Here is a 15,240-nt window from a genome sequence, read left to right as displayed (position 1 = left end):
GCATGCGCAGCACCGCGTCCACCTGACTTGGCCCCCGCAGGTCGCCGTACGGTTCCCAGGAAGTGTAACCATGGAGACGGCGGGAAGTTTGTGCCAGTGGGTGTCTGCAAGATGGAGAAATACCAGAAGATCCGGGTGGTCGGCAGAGGGGCTTTTGGGTGAGATCGATGAGAAGGAGGCAAGGGGCTAAGAGATGTACAGCAGGAGAGAGAAATTAATTATTACACATAATTAGTGTCACTAATTCACATCATCATTTGCTTCATAGATCTCAATAGTGTTATTATTTACAATCCTCATTACCTCGCTGCTGCCAGATGGGTTTAGCAATGTCTTACAAGAACCTCTGTCAGCAAATTGTTTCCGTCATTTTCTTTATACAGAATCCTTCATCCCTTCCCATCCCATCCCCCCCCCCCCCTCCCTAAAAAACCACACATCTCCGGTATTTGTTGTGTTCTGTGGCCTTGAGTGCTATGCCCTTGCAAATACATGGGTATAATCAAAAGCTAATCCTATTTAGTTTGTTGGATTCAAAGTAGCCATTTTTTTTTTGTTCAACTTAGTTTTTGTTGAAGTTTTACAAAGAAAACAGAAGAACAGAAGAAATACAGCGCACTGCCAGGGAGTCAGGTGGTGAAAAAATATAAAATCCTATTTATTCAGCACAAAGCCAGTAAAAACATCACCCCGGGAGGGGAACAAGATCCTCCTATGCGTTTCGGATAGCGAAGTCCTTTATGAAGGAGAGGATGGGTCTTTTAAGCGTTCCCCGTGGGGGACCTTCCGTCTCTGTTTTCTCCTCTTCCTGTGCATGAGGTTGGCTACGTCTGGGGGGAGTTACCGAAGGATTGAACTGGGGTTCACATGAGAGCTTCCCGCATGAAAGAGCCAGGGTTGCCAAAGCTTTTGACATTTTTGACAGCTGTCATTCAGGTAACAACTGGTCATCTTCAGAGTAGCCATCTTTTAATACCCGTATCAGTTTTTCCACGTTTCTTTAATGTTCACCTGCTGTCCAAGTACATTACGTGGTGGGTTCCTTGGGCTAAGTCATGAGCTGAGTTACCAAATAGCAGAATCTCCTTATATACATCCTTAAGACTAGTAATAATAATATCAAGAAATATCTGGATCTCATTATTAACCAAACAAACTGTAATCCTTATGAAAATAATGTATAGCTTTGATCAGAACTAATTTAGCTAGGAGAGAGACAGCCTTCATGACCTGCATGCTTTTTAATGATTGTCTAACAGCCTGTATAATATAAATATATTAAACTATACATATAGTTTGCATAAACTTTATTGTGCTTAACTGTACCCTGTTAAACACTACAGATGTTAACATTGATATCTGCAACTGTACAATTTCCATTTGAAATGGATGCTTTAGGGAAATGGTTAATACATCTCTCTCCAAACCTGTATACGTAACCTGTTGCCTTTTGGGTCATAGGATTGTGCACTTGTGTCTGCGAAAGGCCGACCAGAAACTGGTGATCATAAAACAGATCCCCGTGGAGCAGATGACCAAGGATGAGCGTCTGGCAGCGCAGAACGAATGTCAAGTGCTGAAGCTGCTCAGTCACCCCAACATTATTGAATACTATGAGAACTTCCTTGAGGACAAGGCCCTTATGATCGTCATGGAGTATGCCCCAGGTGAGCTGCAAGGATGGCTGCATTACAGCACTGATTAGACCAGTTGTGAAGCCCTGTCAATCTGCACCATTTGCTGATAATAACAGGCTCACTTATTCCCAGTGTTGACAGTGGAGTCCCTTGTGGGACTTAAGTGAAATCGTTGCAGTGATCTATTTAATCATTTCAATATTGGTGTTTTATCCTTTTTTTAATAGGATAAAACAAGCATACATTTTTCTTTTTCAAATATTTAATTTTTTTAAGACGGCTAATTGAGATTTGAGTTCCCTTAACTTACACCTTTTTGTTTGCTTGTAAAGTAAGTTGGTCATCCCTCTGGTCTGCTTCCTAATTGGTCTCTGACATTGAGGAGACATGCAAAAAGTGGAATACTTTATAATAGATGTGTGAAAGAAACAAGATAAACAATATACCCACTACTGACATGTACAGACTTCCATACATGGTTTAAAATACTTACTTTGGTCTGGTTTTATTCTTTTAAAGCATCAGTTACCAAGAGGTAACTAAATAAACCTAAGCCTACTATAAATTCAGATTGATCCTGCATGGTAAAAACATATACAAAAGGAAGCGCTTCCCAGAGATGAGGTGATGTAAATGATATAGGTGAGTGCTGCATGAAAAAAGAACTGTTCCCAGTTCCAATGTAGATGCGTCCAGGAGAAATCAGCGCACCTCAGAATATTAAAAAGAAAAAATATAGTGATGTCAATTCAAAAATCGGAGCTCATTAAACAGTTGTGGTGAGATATGCACTTACATGTCAGTGCCTGACCACGGGCACTTAATGGTATATTTTCCGTGTCTGCCTTCTCTCCGTGCAAGGTGGATGTATATGGAGTAATGCAGCCTCTTAGTAAAAGGTACAACATGACTTCTTTAGAAAAAAAAATTGGGGCACAACTCACAAGACAGTCAGTTCATTGAAATTTAGAGCCAGCTAGAGAAGATCTCCTTCCCTCTGGTTGCCGCGACCGTCCTCGGCGTCCGATGTCACTTCCGGCATATCTTGTGTAACACGCTTTCTGGTCCTCCGGCACCCTACGCGTTTCACAGGGGGTTCCTGCTTCCTCGGGTATGCAATGATAGTCCATATGTCTCCTGTTATATAGCCCTCTTTATTACTTTGTCTAATTATCTTTAACTGTATCAACCCAGAGAGAGTTTGGCACACAATGGGGACAATGGATATAAAAACAACTGGGGTTGATACAATTAAAGATAATTAGACACAGTAATAGAGAGGGCTATATCATAGGAGGCATATGGACTATCATTGCATACCCCTGAAGAAGCAGGAACCTCCTGTGAAACGCGTAGGGTGACGGAGGACCAGAAAGAGTTTTACACACAATATCCCGGAAGTGACGTCAGATGACGGCGAGGACGGTCACGGCAACCGGAGGGAAGGAGATCTTCTCTAGCTGGCTCCGAATTTCAATTAACCGACTCTGTTTTGTGAGTTGTACCCCTGTTTTTATCTATAAAGAAGTCATTTTGTACCTTTATCAAGAGGCTGCAGTACTCCTCATACATACACCATGCATGGAGAGAAGAGAAGGCAGACACGGAAAAGATACCATTAAGTGCCCGTGGTCAGGCACTGACATGTAAGTGCATATCTCACCACAACTGTTTAGTGAGCTCTGATTTTTGAACTTCACTATATTTTTTCCTTTTTATATTCTGAGGTGCGCTGATTTCTCCTGGAAGATCCTACATGGTACTGCACTGTCAATAGCCCCACAGACTTTATTGAAGTTTAATCACTGAAGTCAGGACTACAACACTAAACTGTGATAAGTTGCAGCCGTTGCATGCAAATATCACTTTTTCAGTCTTGGTTATTAAACTGAAATATGGTTGATTGTAGCAAAATCGCCATTCAAGTCAATGACCTTTTCCCCGCAATCTGACAGTGATCGGCCATATCACAGCTTAATAAATAAGGCCTTTAGGGTCTTATTCTATATCCACTGAAGAGGATGATTGGTCCATATCCGGTGGAAATGCCCTGTTGACTGCAAAGGGGAATTTTGGCCCGATTGGACACTTCAGCTGATACAGAACAAGCCCCTTAGAGTTAGACAGCAGTGTTTGAAACCGGTATTAGAAATCAATGATGGTGATGATAAAAAAAGACACTTGAGGTGCAGAGCCTCAGGGTAAGAAACGTGTAGCATATTTTTTATATTCTCAGACCGTTTTTTCCTCTTCTCTGTAACCTCTTCAATTCTGCGTGCGCCTGCAGAACATAAACAGCCCTGGATTAGTCACACCCTTTGTGTCAGCAGACAGTCTCTTCTATATGTGGTGCATTGTTACTTTATTGTCATCTGATAACAGGACCGAAACCAACTGCTTGTGTAAATCCAGGTCAGGAAACACAGTGACTCACATGAATGACATAAGGAAGGTCATTGTTTTCGAAGATAGTTTCCACAATAATGATAGGAATGTGGCTTCATCTTTTACTGTAATGACAGCTCTGTGTAATTGTTTAACAAATGTATATCCTCTTTAAACCTCCTTCTGTTTGCTAAAAACCATTTCTCAACATTTAAATGCTCACCGCACATTTAGTTTTCTAATTCCCTGAATTAACTTCGTACTGACGTCTGTATCTCTTTTTTGGGGTTATTTGAATTATGTTAGTTTATTGCAGTGCGTCAAGAAAAGAGGGAGGCTTGTGGTGACGGTTTCTTATCCAAAACAACATTTTCCGTAGTTATCCTTTCTCTAAAAGTATGCTAAAAAATATATATATATATATTTTATAATTGGGTGTTTTTTCTGTATATATGTCAGGCATTAACCTACATAATTGATAGATACACAAAAAAAATAGCAACACACCTTGAATCATTTTAAATGGGCATATTGGTATATTGACAAATTGCGCAAACAATACAACAATAATTTGGTGCCAGTACCTTTCAACGTTTCTGTCCCGCGGGACCTCCCTCATTGATCCCTGTGCTGATTTGAAACGACTCGAGGTGTGCTGACCTTTTTGGATATAGTTACTACAGTGCATCGTATTCCAGAGTCAGGCTAACCGACACTTTAAAAAAAAAATGTATTAGTAAGGACTCACATCTCAAACATATCAACATTTTGCTGATATGTTTAGTATTTGGGTACAATAACCAGTTTCCTTTCCAACGCTGCTGCTGATGAGGCCACATCTCCGTTATGTTTGCATAAACCTCTAAAAAACACTTTTTGTGGTCAAAAATATTCACAGACTCGTTTTTCTTAATGATCATCATTTATATTTTTTTATCCTCTGAAAAATAAAATTGTTGTTGTGTTTTTTTTTCTTTTTCTTTGTTTGAATAGAACTGAAGGTTCGTATTCCAGAATCAGAGTGACTTTATACAAATGATGAAGCACTTTCCCATACTTCTGCTTTAATCTGAGGCCCCTATTATGCTGCTATAATGCCGCTTGATCGTGTCATGGAAGCTTTGTGCTCTGTTTCAATAGATTCTGACATGGGAAATTGACTTCACAGCATATTGCATGAGGGCCCGAGCATTTAACACTTGCCAGTATTGTGCAGACATTGTCCGTGTATATTCTACAATAACCATAGAGCCCTTATTCAATTATGCTGTGAAACCAGTTCCTGGTGCTAGCGAAGAAATTAGTCTCTCTTTTTTTTTTTTTTAATTAAAAAGATTGTTATTGTTAATCCCTTCCCCACAACTGGAAAGCAGTTTCACAGCATAATAAATAAGAGCCTAAAACATTATTTTGCATATACTTCAGCTTTACAGCTGGAGGAGCCAGCAACACATTGTTCTGAAATTCATTGATCACCCCCCCAATAGCACTGAAAGATTCAATAATACTTTGAATTCCTGTGCTTTCCTGTAGGTTTTTTGGGGGAACAGATTACCATAAAGCAGAGGTTCTCAAAGTTTTCCCTTAGGGTAGACCACTTCCATGTTAATAAGCATTTGGTGCTTCTGTTCACCAATAGGTTTCCATATACGTACAGTTTACTATATTATTTATACATAACATGTAAAAAATCATGCTGCCAGAACTGCGTGAAGCAAATGTTAAAAGGCTTCAAGGATCCTCATTAAGCTTTTCTTGGACCACCACCCTGATATTGTGCTTGCCCTGCAGGCGGCACACTGGCAGAGTACATCCAGAAGCGCTGCAACTCGCTTCTAGACGAGGACACCATCCTGCACTTCTTTGTCCAGATCCTTCTAGCGCTGCACCATGTCCACACCAAGCTGATCCTTCACCGAGACCTGAAGACACAGAACATCCTGCTGGATAAACACCAGATGATCGTCAAGATTGGGGACTTCGGCATCTCAAAGATCCTAAGTAGCAAGAGCAAAGCCTACACGGTGCGTGACAGGGTTACCGCCTTGGTTGAACTCCTATATAAAAAAACAAATGGACGTTATTCAGCTGTATTTACGGTCCATATTTACTAAGAGGTGCTATTCCATAAGACACCATCCAAGTAAGGAGGCTTCTAGCGCTGGTAGGTGACTTCTGTGAAACCACCGCTTTCTAAAATATGGGTCTGTATTTTACGTTGTGTCTTGGGCTTATCTGTAGATAATGACAGGGTTGACCAATGCTCACCCAGAATACATTGCTGCCCTCCAATGTAGATGTCTGCAGTCTGGCTGTGATGCAGTCGGGCTGGCCCTTGCTCGTGAAGCGTCCCTGCGGGTATTCTCTGACAGCGGGGCTAACAACTTGATGTTGCACCGATGCTATGGAATGCACTTCTTTTACCGTCAGAGGCGTCAGGCGTTTGGGGAGTTGGGAGGACAGAAAGAATGACATTAAGCCGAAGGGAGCAGCAAAAGGGTTTAAATGGTGGTTAGCACGAATCAGATATAGCAAAGAGGGGAACTTTTTATTTGCGTGGGGTACCTCTGGGAAAGACATTTTGCCAGGAAAAAGGGTTCTATATAAAGCCCCTGGTTTATATACAACGCATACACCGTGGCCCTTTCTAAATATGTCTAAATATTTTCTGAAGTCCAAACATGTCACAGATCTTTGTGTGCAAGCCTTTAAGAAGTGGAGATGCATTGACACACTTATTAATGACAGACCTAGCACCATCACAGACTTCAAATTGAAAACTAACAAATCAACGCTTCCGGTTTGCAATGTGTATTTTATTTTTGGTCAGTGCTGCTTTTTCTACTGTATTATTCTCTTCAATCTATTTAGCATTCTTACTATTGGACCTGGTATTGTATATATGGCCTGCAATAGTGCTATCTTAACGGGGAAGGCCAAAAAATGATAACCCACTTATCAGCATAATTGTCATTTAATTTTTTTTTATTGTATCCTATGAAAAATGAATATTTTTCCTTTTTTCCGGTTCCACTGAATTCATGCTTTTCAGCTGTTTGTGTTTGTGTTTTAATAATGACGCATCATCATTTCTTCACAAACAATGAACAAAGGAAAGACAGTAAAAACCATTTACCTGGGCATTTGTGAATTGGCAAACAGTCTTGTCACCAAAATATATTAGATAAAGGACCTGAAAAACACTCCAAAGTATTTGTTTACTATTGAAATGTTAAAAGTTTAAACCATTCATTTAAGAACACCGATAACCTTCTTTTTCTTCTTTTTCTTCCTTTTCTTCTTCCTTTTCTTCTTCCTTTTCTTCTTCCTTTTCTTCTTCCTTTTTTTGTTGTTTTTTTAAACTTGCCATAACCTATTTTTGTATTAAGGTGCTAGGAGGGAATTCACCCTTTTTAAGGTCATGTGTACTATGTCTTGTCTTGCTACACATCTTAATTCCTTACACACCCTTCTGCTGAATTCTGATGAGGAATAATCCAGTGTGAATGTAACCTCCTTCTCATCCAGTGTGAATGAGGAATTGAATGCAGTTCCCTATGACTCCAGTGCAGCCTCTTTCTGATCCAGTTGTGCTGATACTGTCAGGAACTGTTTTCTTTTCTACTTGTTTCCTGCTGTTCTGGTGATGACATTTAGAATTCCACATCGGGAAGGCTGGGTTTAAAGCAGCAGTCCAAGCTGCCGTTTTTTTTAAATTTATTTATTTATTTCCCCATTTTTAATATGTGCATCAATACAATCCACACAATGAGAAGTAATTAGCTAAATTGACGATCGATTCGTTCTCCTGTAATCGATCGACCGAACATTTGGCTCGGGGGTTCACTAAATGGCTGCAGAGGAGTATTCTGTAGTCAGTGGAACAAAGTTCTGTAGGGAAGATCATGTGACCAGGCTGTCACTAGCTAGATACATTTGGTGCACTTCTAGAGTAGTGATTTAGCTTTTGCTCTTTGATACTTTGACCCTGAACTCACTAAGCTTTTCTCTGCTTCCCACATGGCAGCAGAAATGAAAAAAAGAATGGGTTAACTCTCTTAGGGATAGGAAAAGAAGAAAACCGCGTGGGGGGTATAAAAACTCCTCCTCTTCCTCCCGACGCCAGTTTCTTCTTGTCCTATGGGATAGAGAAATGTGTAACCCAGAGGAGGAAGAAGGTTGTCTGCACCCACTGGAGAGACATCCGGGAGTGGGGGTGGTCCCTCGCCTCACATTTATGATCCGCCAGTGTGCTGACCGGAATGGGGTATGGGGATACATCCCACCTCCACTTCCTCCTCATGTGTCTTTCGAGTATGGATGCCTGGGTTCTCAAGATTCTAGAGTCTGGGTACCATGTAGAATTCAGGCAAACACCAAGTCAAGAAAAAAATTATGTCAAGATGTCCTTTGGATCCATCCAAAGGAACAGGTTGAGGAAGGCGTTTACAATAGTTCTCGGGGTCAAGAAAGGCAACAAATGTATTCCCTTCTCTTTGTAGTTCACAAAGCTGCAGGGGACTACAGAGTGGTCCTGGATCTCAAAGCAGTAAATCGCTCGTTCAATGTCAGACATTTACAGATGGAATCCCTGTGATAAGTCCTCAATGTTCTTCAAAAGTGGGATCATATGCCTTCCATAGAGCTCAATGAACATCACAGGTTCCTAAGATTTCATTACGAGGGCAAGCAGTATCAATTCCATGCCCTACCATTTCGGTTTGCAACAGTTCCTCGGATCTTTACCAAATTCATGATCATAATAGCAGCCGTTCTCCACCAACAAGGCATCTGTGTCATGCCTTATCTGGACGACTAGCTCATTGCAGCAGCTACAAAACCAGAAGCAATCAAACACATGCAGAGAGTTTGTGCACACTTTAAGCTCATGGATGAATTGTGAATGTCCAGTGGCGTTCCTGGACACTCTCACGACAAATCAGATTTTTGGGAGCAGACATCAATACTCGAGACAAGAGTCTCCCTGCTGCCCGACAAAGTCAGAAAGACCACCAAAGAGGTGAAGCAACTCCGGAAAGTGTCCATTGCCCAGCTGCCTTAAAAGAAGCCAGCAAGCTGCTGGAGTGGGAATCTCATAGCATTGTCCGCAAAACACATTCCAGGTCCAAAAAAATCTGGAGGCAGATTTCCTCAGCAGAAACAGGGTACATCCTGGGGAATCGTCTTTGTCCCCACAGAGTTTCAACAGATATGCCAACTGTAGGGAAAGCCAGAAGTAGAGCTTATGGCATGAAGGGCAAATAAACTTGCAGTGTATTGCGCAAGGACCAAAGATCCAACGGTGCCATCACTAGACGCGATGCAAATTTTTTGGGACGCAGGTCTGGTCTATATATTTTCATCTTTCCCGATGATCCAGAGAGTTCTCTCAAAAGTAAAGAGAGACAAGGAGGCAGTGATTCTGATCGCTCCTGTCTGACCAAGAAGATACTGGTACTGTATGCGGACCTCATCATGATGAGTGGCAAGATCTACTTTCTCAAGGACAACTACTCCAGTCAAATCCACAAAGCCTTTCCCTGGCAGCATGGAAATTGAAAGGTGGTCCTTAACCAAGTTGGGCCTAAGGAAGAATACTGTCAATACTTTACTAGCATCCAGAAAGAAAGTAACTTCTACCAACAGGATCTGGAGGATATTTTGCGCTTGGTGCAATAACAACAAGATAGTAACTCCTCAAGCTTCCCTTCCACACACAGTCAATTTTTTTACACGGTGGTTTTAAGAAATCTTAGGCCATCTTCTATTAAGATGCAGATGTCTGCCCTAGGCACATTATTACTGTATTGTTATTTATAATTTTTTTTAATTTATTTTTTAAGAAACCTTTTTTTAGAAACCTATGGCTTCACATATTTTTAACTAGATTTCTTAAAGCAATGTCTCGTATCCATACTTGTTTTCGTTCCCCAGTATCAGAATAGGACCTAAATCTGGTGCTCGAAGCTTTAACGGCTGAGTTGTTTTTTAACCTTTGCAGGACATTCCGTTGCCATTTCTCACCATGAAGTAGGCGAACTCCAAGCTCTTTCATCAGTGCCCCTCCCTTCCCCTCCATACAAGACTGAGGTTTCTCCAAGAATTTAGGCCAAAGATAGTATCTTTTCACCTTATCCAAGAGACAAGAGTCCCATCCTTCTGTCCTAATCCTCATAATGAGACCGAAAATAAATTACACCGTTTAGATATTGTTAGGGTTTTATCAGTATACCTTGAGCGTAACAAATTCTTCCGGAACTCAAACAGATTATTTTCCTCAAGTCCCATCATGGCAGCATTTACCCGCCGAAAGTTGTTTGTAGACTACCTTCTATTATGTAAATAGGGTTTTTCAGTATTGTATATGTAGACACTGTATTAACTTTATTGAAATTGTAATCTTTGAAATATGTATCCGAAACTGGTGTCGGGAGGAGTACCCCTAACACTGTTCTCTTCTTGACCTACCCCTAAGAGGGAGGAAGACAGTTAATCCATTTGTATTTCATTTTTGCTGCCATTATGGGACTACAAGAACGGAAAATAGTATAATTTTACTCGTCCTAGATAACTACACAGTTATTATATTGTTTAAGTTCAGTGATGCCCACATTTTTTAGTTTGCATTTTTATACTCCAAGCCATGGTAAAACAGTTTTATATCATTTCACGCTTTTGGTTTCTTCTATTCATAATATTTTGCTTTTTTTAGTAGATGGTGTTCACCTAGTGTACAGCAGAGAATAAATACAGATCTGCAATTTACCATCAGACACTTAAGATCAATAGATAGAATAGTCAGTTAATATAACACAATTGTATTCTGTGTATTATTAACTAAGGAACATGTATCCATTGTTCAAGACCCCTAACAGAATCTACAATTTCGTATAACTTGAGACATCCACATTTCTCCAGGTTATTTGGACAGATTAAGACATTATCGGGGTTATTCATTAAACTGGTAAATTCTGTGCGATTTATCGGCACGATCACCGTTTAGTGAATAACTTCTTATGACTACAGATTGATGGAGAATTTGATTGTAGAGTGCCGACACAATCATACCTTCCGTTAGAGCGCCACAACAAGATAAAAGGTACCTTTTTTTATTGTGTTCGGTATTGATTTGTTTTGCTCTCGATTGCTGGTCTCTCCTCCTCCCCCAAAGACACAGAATTCTAGGAAGAATTCTTGAGAAACAGGCGTTCCTCTGATATAGGAAACTGTATATTGCATTTTCAGGGCATTACATAATATTCTTCAAATAGCCTACCAGTTTGTCAGGCCAATTTACAGTCTTTAGGTCCCCGCTGCCTGCGCGCTGCAAGGACCAGAACTGCCCCTCAATGGGGCCGGGCCCACTACCTACCTTGGCCACTGCGCTGCGTGGCCAGATTTTTCTGAAGACAGAAAAACTGTCTTTGAATGTATCTGCAGCTCAGTGCAGACCGGGGATCTCGGCTGCACGCGCCGTCAGCCTGGCAGGCGCATGTGCAGCGCCGACACCGGAGCCGCAGCCTTGTGAAACGCGTAGGAGAGTTATTTTTTTTAACCTTTTTAGTTATGTCTGACTAATAAAATTAATTTCTATTAATATTTTTAGCCCTGACTCCCTTGGCTGTGCGCTGCTTCTATTTTTATCTTTACAATTTACAGTCTTGTCTTCTACCAGCGTTTTGTGATCACATTTCTCTTTGTAGCTTTCAGTTATTTGATCTGTTACAGCAAATAAAAATAAAACATAAATCAATTAAGCTGCATTATCAGTTTGTCTTCATAAGAATTGGAGAAGCACTTTCTGGGAAGGCATCAAAGGCTGGAGGATGAAAAGCATTGGCCAGACATAACTTGGAGGTAGCAAGTCGGTTAAGCCTTCAAGTGACTATAATTGGCCTGCAATTGGCAGATAGTAGATTGCTATTTCTGATCTTGCATTTCAAAGCAGCAATCCCCCCAGAAGCTTTTAAGAGTTTAACTCATATGATGTTAGTATTTTGCCCCCTGAACATGTCCTGCCTTTTTTTAAATGTATTTATTTTTCTCTATATCGTCCCTCCATGACGGGGCTTTCTTATATGTATTATGTGCACTTTCAGCTGGCGGTAGGACACAAACCGTCTGACTTGTTGAGATCATATAAGCTCCACCTCCTCTGGTCTCGAGTCAGTTGTTCTGTGTCCTACAATGGAGGAGGACAATTGCGAATGATTAATACATTCAAAATGTTATCAACGCAACAGGTAAAATACGACCCATAATCGGGGATCCCGTACGGCCGCGGCATTTAAACTTTGTCTAAGTTGATTTTAAAAAGCCTCCTTTTGACCCTTGGACTCCATATCTATGCGATGCTTATCAATTAAAGCAATTTTCATATCAACCAGGAAATTAAAGTTCCTTCCTTTTTGTCCAAATGCTATAAATCAAAGAGATGATCTCCACTCTCTTTTCATGTCGTCCGGGCCTTTAAAACCTATATCATCAGGTCTGAAGATTTCCACAAATCCAGAAATGCATTTCACCTGTTTTCAGGTCAAAACGAGAGGCATCACCAAAAACAACAATATCTAGATTGATCAAAACCATCATTCCAGAAGCTTAATATCTAGATTGATCAAAACCATCATTCCAGAAGCTTATACTGTAAGGTATCAGGAGTAACTCCACCAATTTCAGTTGATGCTCATTCTACTAGAGTGATGGCCACTTCCTGGGCAATAAAACAGGATGCCTATTGCCGCAACATGGGTATCATTTACCTTCTTTCTCCAAACATTCCAAGCAAGTTGTCCGCCGTAGCAGACTGCGCCTTCGGAAGAAAAGTCCCGCAGGCGGCTGTTTCATTATAATTTGACCCACCCGGTATTTGGGAGAACTGCTTTCTGACTTTCCCTATGGTAATGTACTGTCATGGAGGTACGATAGAGAAAATGGACATTTTAACCGATTATTTCATTTCTCCTCTCCATCCATGACCTAGCTCCTCGACATTTTATTTTTTTTTTTCTTGAGGTTTGCGAGGATTTCGCCGTTCATTGCTTTGGGTCTTTTGTTTCTTTAATCCGTCTCTGTTTACCTTGAATTTGTAAGGAACTAGAATAGGCTTCGCTAGACCGACGTTTGGCTGGAGATCATCCTACCTCCAGCTGAAGGTACACATAATCCCTACGGTAATGCCCTGTCATGGAGGGATTAAGGGAAATGAAATGAACATTTCAATTTCAGTGTTAAAAAATCAAGGTTTTCATCATCGCTAGCGTCTGAGGTTATCAGACAGGGTTTTAAAATGCAAACCGTGCTGGAAAGGGAAAGAAAAGATATAAAGCAAGTAAAAAATTAAATGTAAAAAAAAAAAAACCCAGCAATCAGCACGGACTGCTTTAATGGTTGGCATAGTTTGATTTACAGTTTAGTGAAGTACATGCATACCCCGCATTAACGTACGCAATGGGACCGGAGCATGTATGTAAAGCGAAAATGTACTTAAAGTGAAGCACTACCTTTTCCCCACTTATCGATGCATGTACTGTACTGCAATCGTCATATACGTGCAGAACTGATGTAAATAACGTATGTGTAACAGGCTCTATAGTCTCCCTGCTTGCGCACAGCTTCGGTACAGGTAGGGAGACGGTATTGCTGTTCAGGACGTGCTGACAGGCGCATGCGCGAGCTGCCGTTTGCCTATTGAGCGAGATGTACTTACTCGCGAGTGTACTTAAAGTGAGTGTCCTTAAACCGGGGTATGCCTGTACTGCCATATCATTGCTCTTCTCTGTACTTTTACTAGCTCATCTGTGTCTTTCTCCCCTCCCCCCTCTTCATACTATGGTGGTTAGAACCATACAGTGTACTCTATAATCACAACTCATACTTATCAATGCTGGACTTACAATTTAATTATTGATTATACAAAACGTCGGACACGTGTGCATTTTGGACCCAGTTAACCACTTTTATGTGATTTTTCTGTTGTGCTGTGCCGGTATATTGGATCTCTAGGGATCCTCACAGATATTTCTATTTTTAAATAATGTTTTGGGGAGTTTTTCATACAGAGCCTACATTGGTCTTTAGGGCTCCATGTTAAATGGACAAGAAGTTGAGTGACACACTTAAGTGCTCATTTGCATGTCATTGCCCAGAATCCCTTGCTGCATTGGAAGCACTGTATGCTAAGAGATAATGGGGAAAGGCAGACCTGTGTGAGACATCTGAAAGTGCTCACAAGTGGTAATTGTATTTGCTGTAGATTAATGTTCTGTAATTTATGATCATTCTGTCAGTCTTTCGGTAAATTCTCAGAACAGTCTTCCCTCTGTGTACCCCAATGATGAACTTTTACAGAGAACTATCGGCTGCAAAAATCGCGACTTTCCTTACTCGTCCTTTACGTGTATGGTAATCAACAATGGACCTAACACTTCTTCCCTCCTTCCTTTAGGTTGTGGGAACACCATGTTATATCTCTCCAGAGCTGTGTGAAGGGAAACCTTATAACCAGAAGAGCGACATCTGGGCCCTGGGTTGTGTTCTCTACGAACTCACGAGTCTCAAGAGGGCGTTTGAAGCTGCTGTAAGCACCCACTGCATATTTCATACACACACACTCTTGATGTGAAACAGTGGTTTTTACCCTGTGTTCTTGCTAGGGGCTCCACAGGAAAAGCAGATCTATTTTAAGTACTTAGGACTATTTCCCCTAAGTTGGGAATCAGGGGGTCTCCGGAGCTGAACCGCATTTAATTTCAGCTCTGGGTACCCCCTGCTCCCCAAGATGCATACTTCTAAAGGTACAATAATAGGAAGGATACCTGGCGCTTAATAAACAAAAGTGTCCATAAGGTGCAGTTCTTGAAAAGTCCAAATTGGTACTCCCAACCAATGAACCGGATTGTTGTTGATTTCGAATGTCCCCCCTATAAAGGGTTAAACAAAAACACACAAATTGCGCAGTATGTCTGGATAGGTATAATAGAGACAATGTGAACACAGTGCACCTACTTACAAGATTTCTCTTGTTGCTTTCAATTGAGAGGATCTGTGCTTTAACCTCTTCTCCCTTGCTGCAGTCACGAATCCCACGTGGATTTCCTCAATCTTCTTCCTCTTTAATCTCTCCCGAATTGGATGGTGGATGGTATAGAGGAGGAGAGAATACAGCAGGATAGTGTAGAAGGTACAAAACAATTTATTTAAAAACATAAAAAACAGC

The 15,240-nt window shown here is 40.9% G+C and overlaps 1 protein-coding gene and 1 long non-coding RNA gene across 4 annotated transcripts in view; one reads left to right on the top strand and one right to left on the bottom strand.

Annotated features, from left to right (window-relative positions):
- The first annotated feature begins 27 nt into the window (after positions 1-27).
- Positions 28-15,240, top strand: part of NEK8 (NIMA related kinase 8) — a 71,766-nt gene continuing 56,553 nt past the window's right edge. For 2 of the 3 annotated variants that reach the window (XR_012799789.1, XM_075589248.1), the window contains exons 1-4: positions 28-158; positions 1,462-1,667; positions 5,814-6,046; positions 14,470-14,601. Coding sequence is in view for 2 of the 3 variants with exons in the window: in XM_075589248.1 (XP_075445363.1) it covers positions 112-158; positions 1,462-1,667; positions 5,814-6,046; positions 14,470-14,601 (618 nt within the window). In the remaining variant the exon portion in view is untranslated. Of the gene's footprint in view, positions 159-594; positions 937-1,461; positions 1,668-5,813; positions 6,047-14,469; positions 14,602-15,240 lie in introns of those variants that run through there. The other variant, XM_075589249.1, reaches the window with a different exon arrangement.
- On the bottom strand, positions 5,309-7,237 carry LOC142489066 (uncharacterized). The gene is made up of 2 exons (XR_012799791.1): positions 6,291-7,237; positions 5,309-6,079 (listed from the first exon to the last, which is right to left on the bottom strand). It is a non-coding gene; the product is annotated as an uncharacterized LOC142489066 (long non-coding RNA).

This window comes from Ascaphus truei, chromosome 3, assembly GCF_040206685.1.
Source record: "Ascaphus truei isolate aAscTru1 chromosome 3, aAscTru1.hap1, whole genome shotgun sequence".
Taxonomy (NCBI): domain Eukaryota; kingdom Metazoa; phylum Chordata; class Amphibia; order Anura; family Ascaphidae; genus Ascaphus; species Ascaphus truei.
The sequence above is the reverse complement of the archived record's forward strand: the minus strand, read 5'-3'. Positions and strand labels throughout refer to the sequence as shown.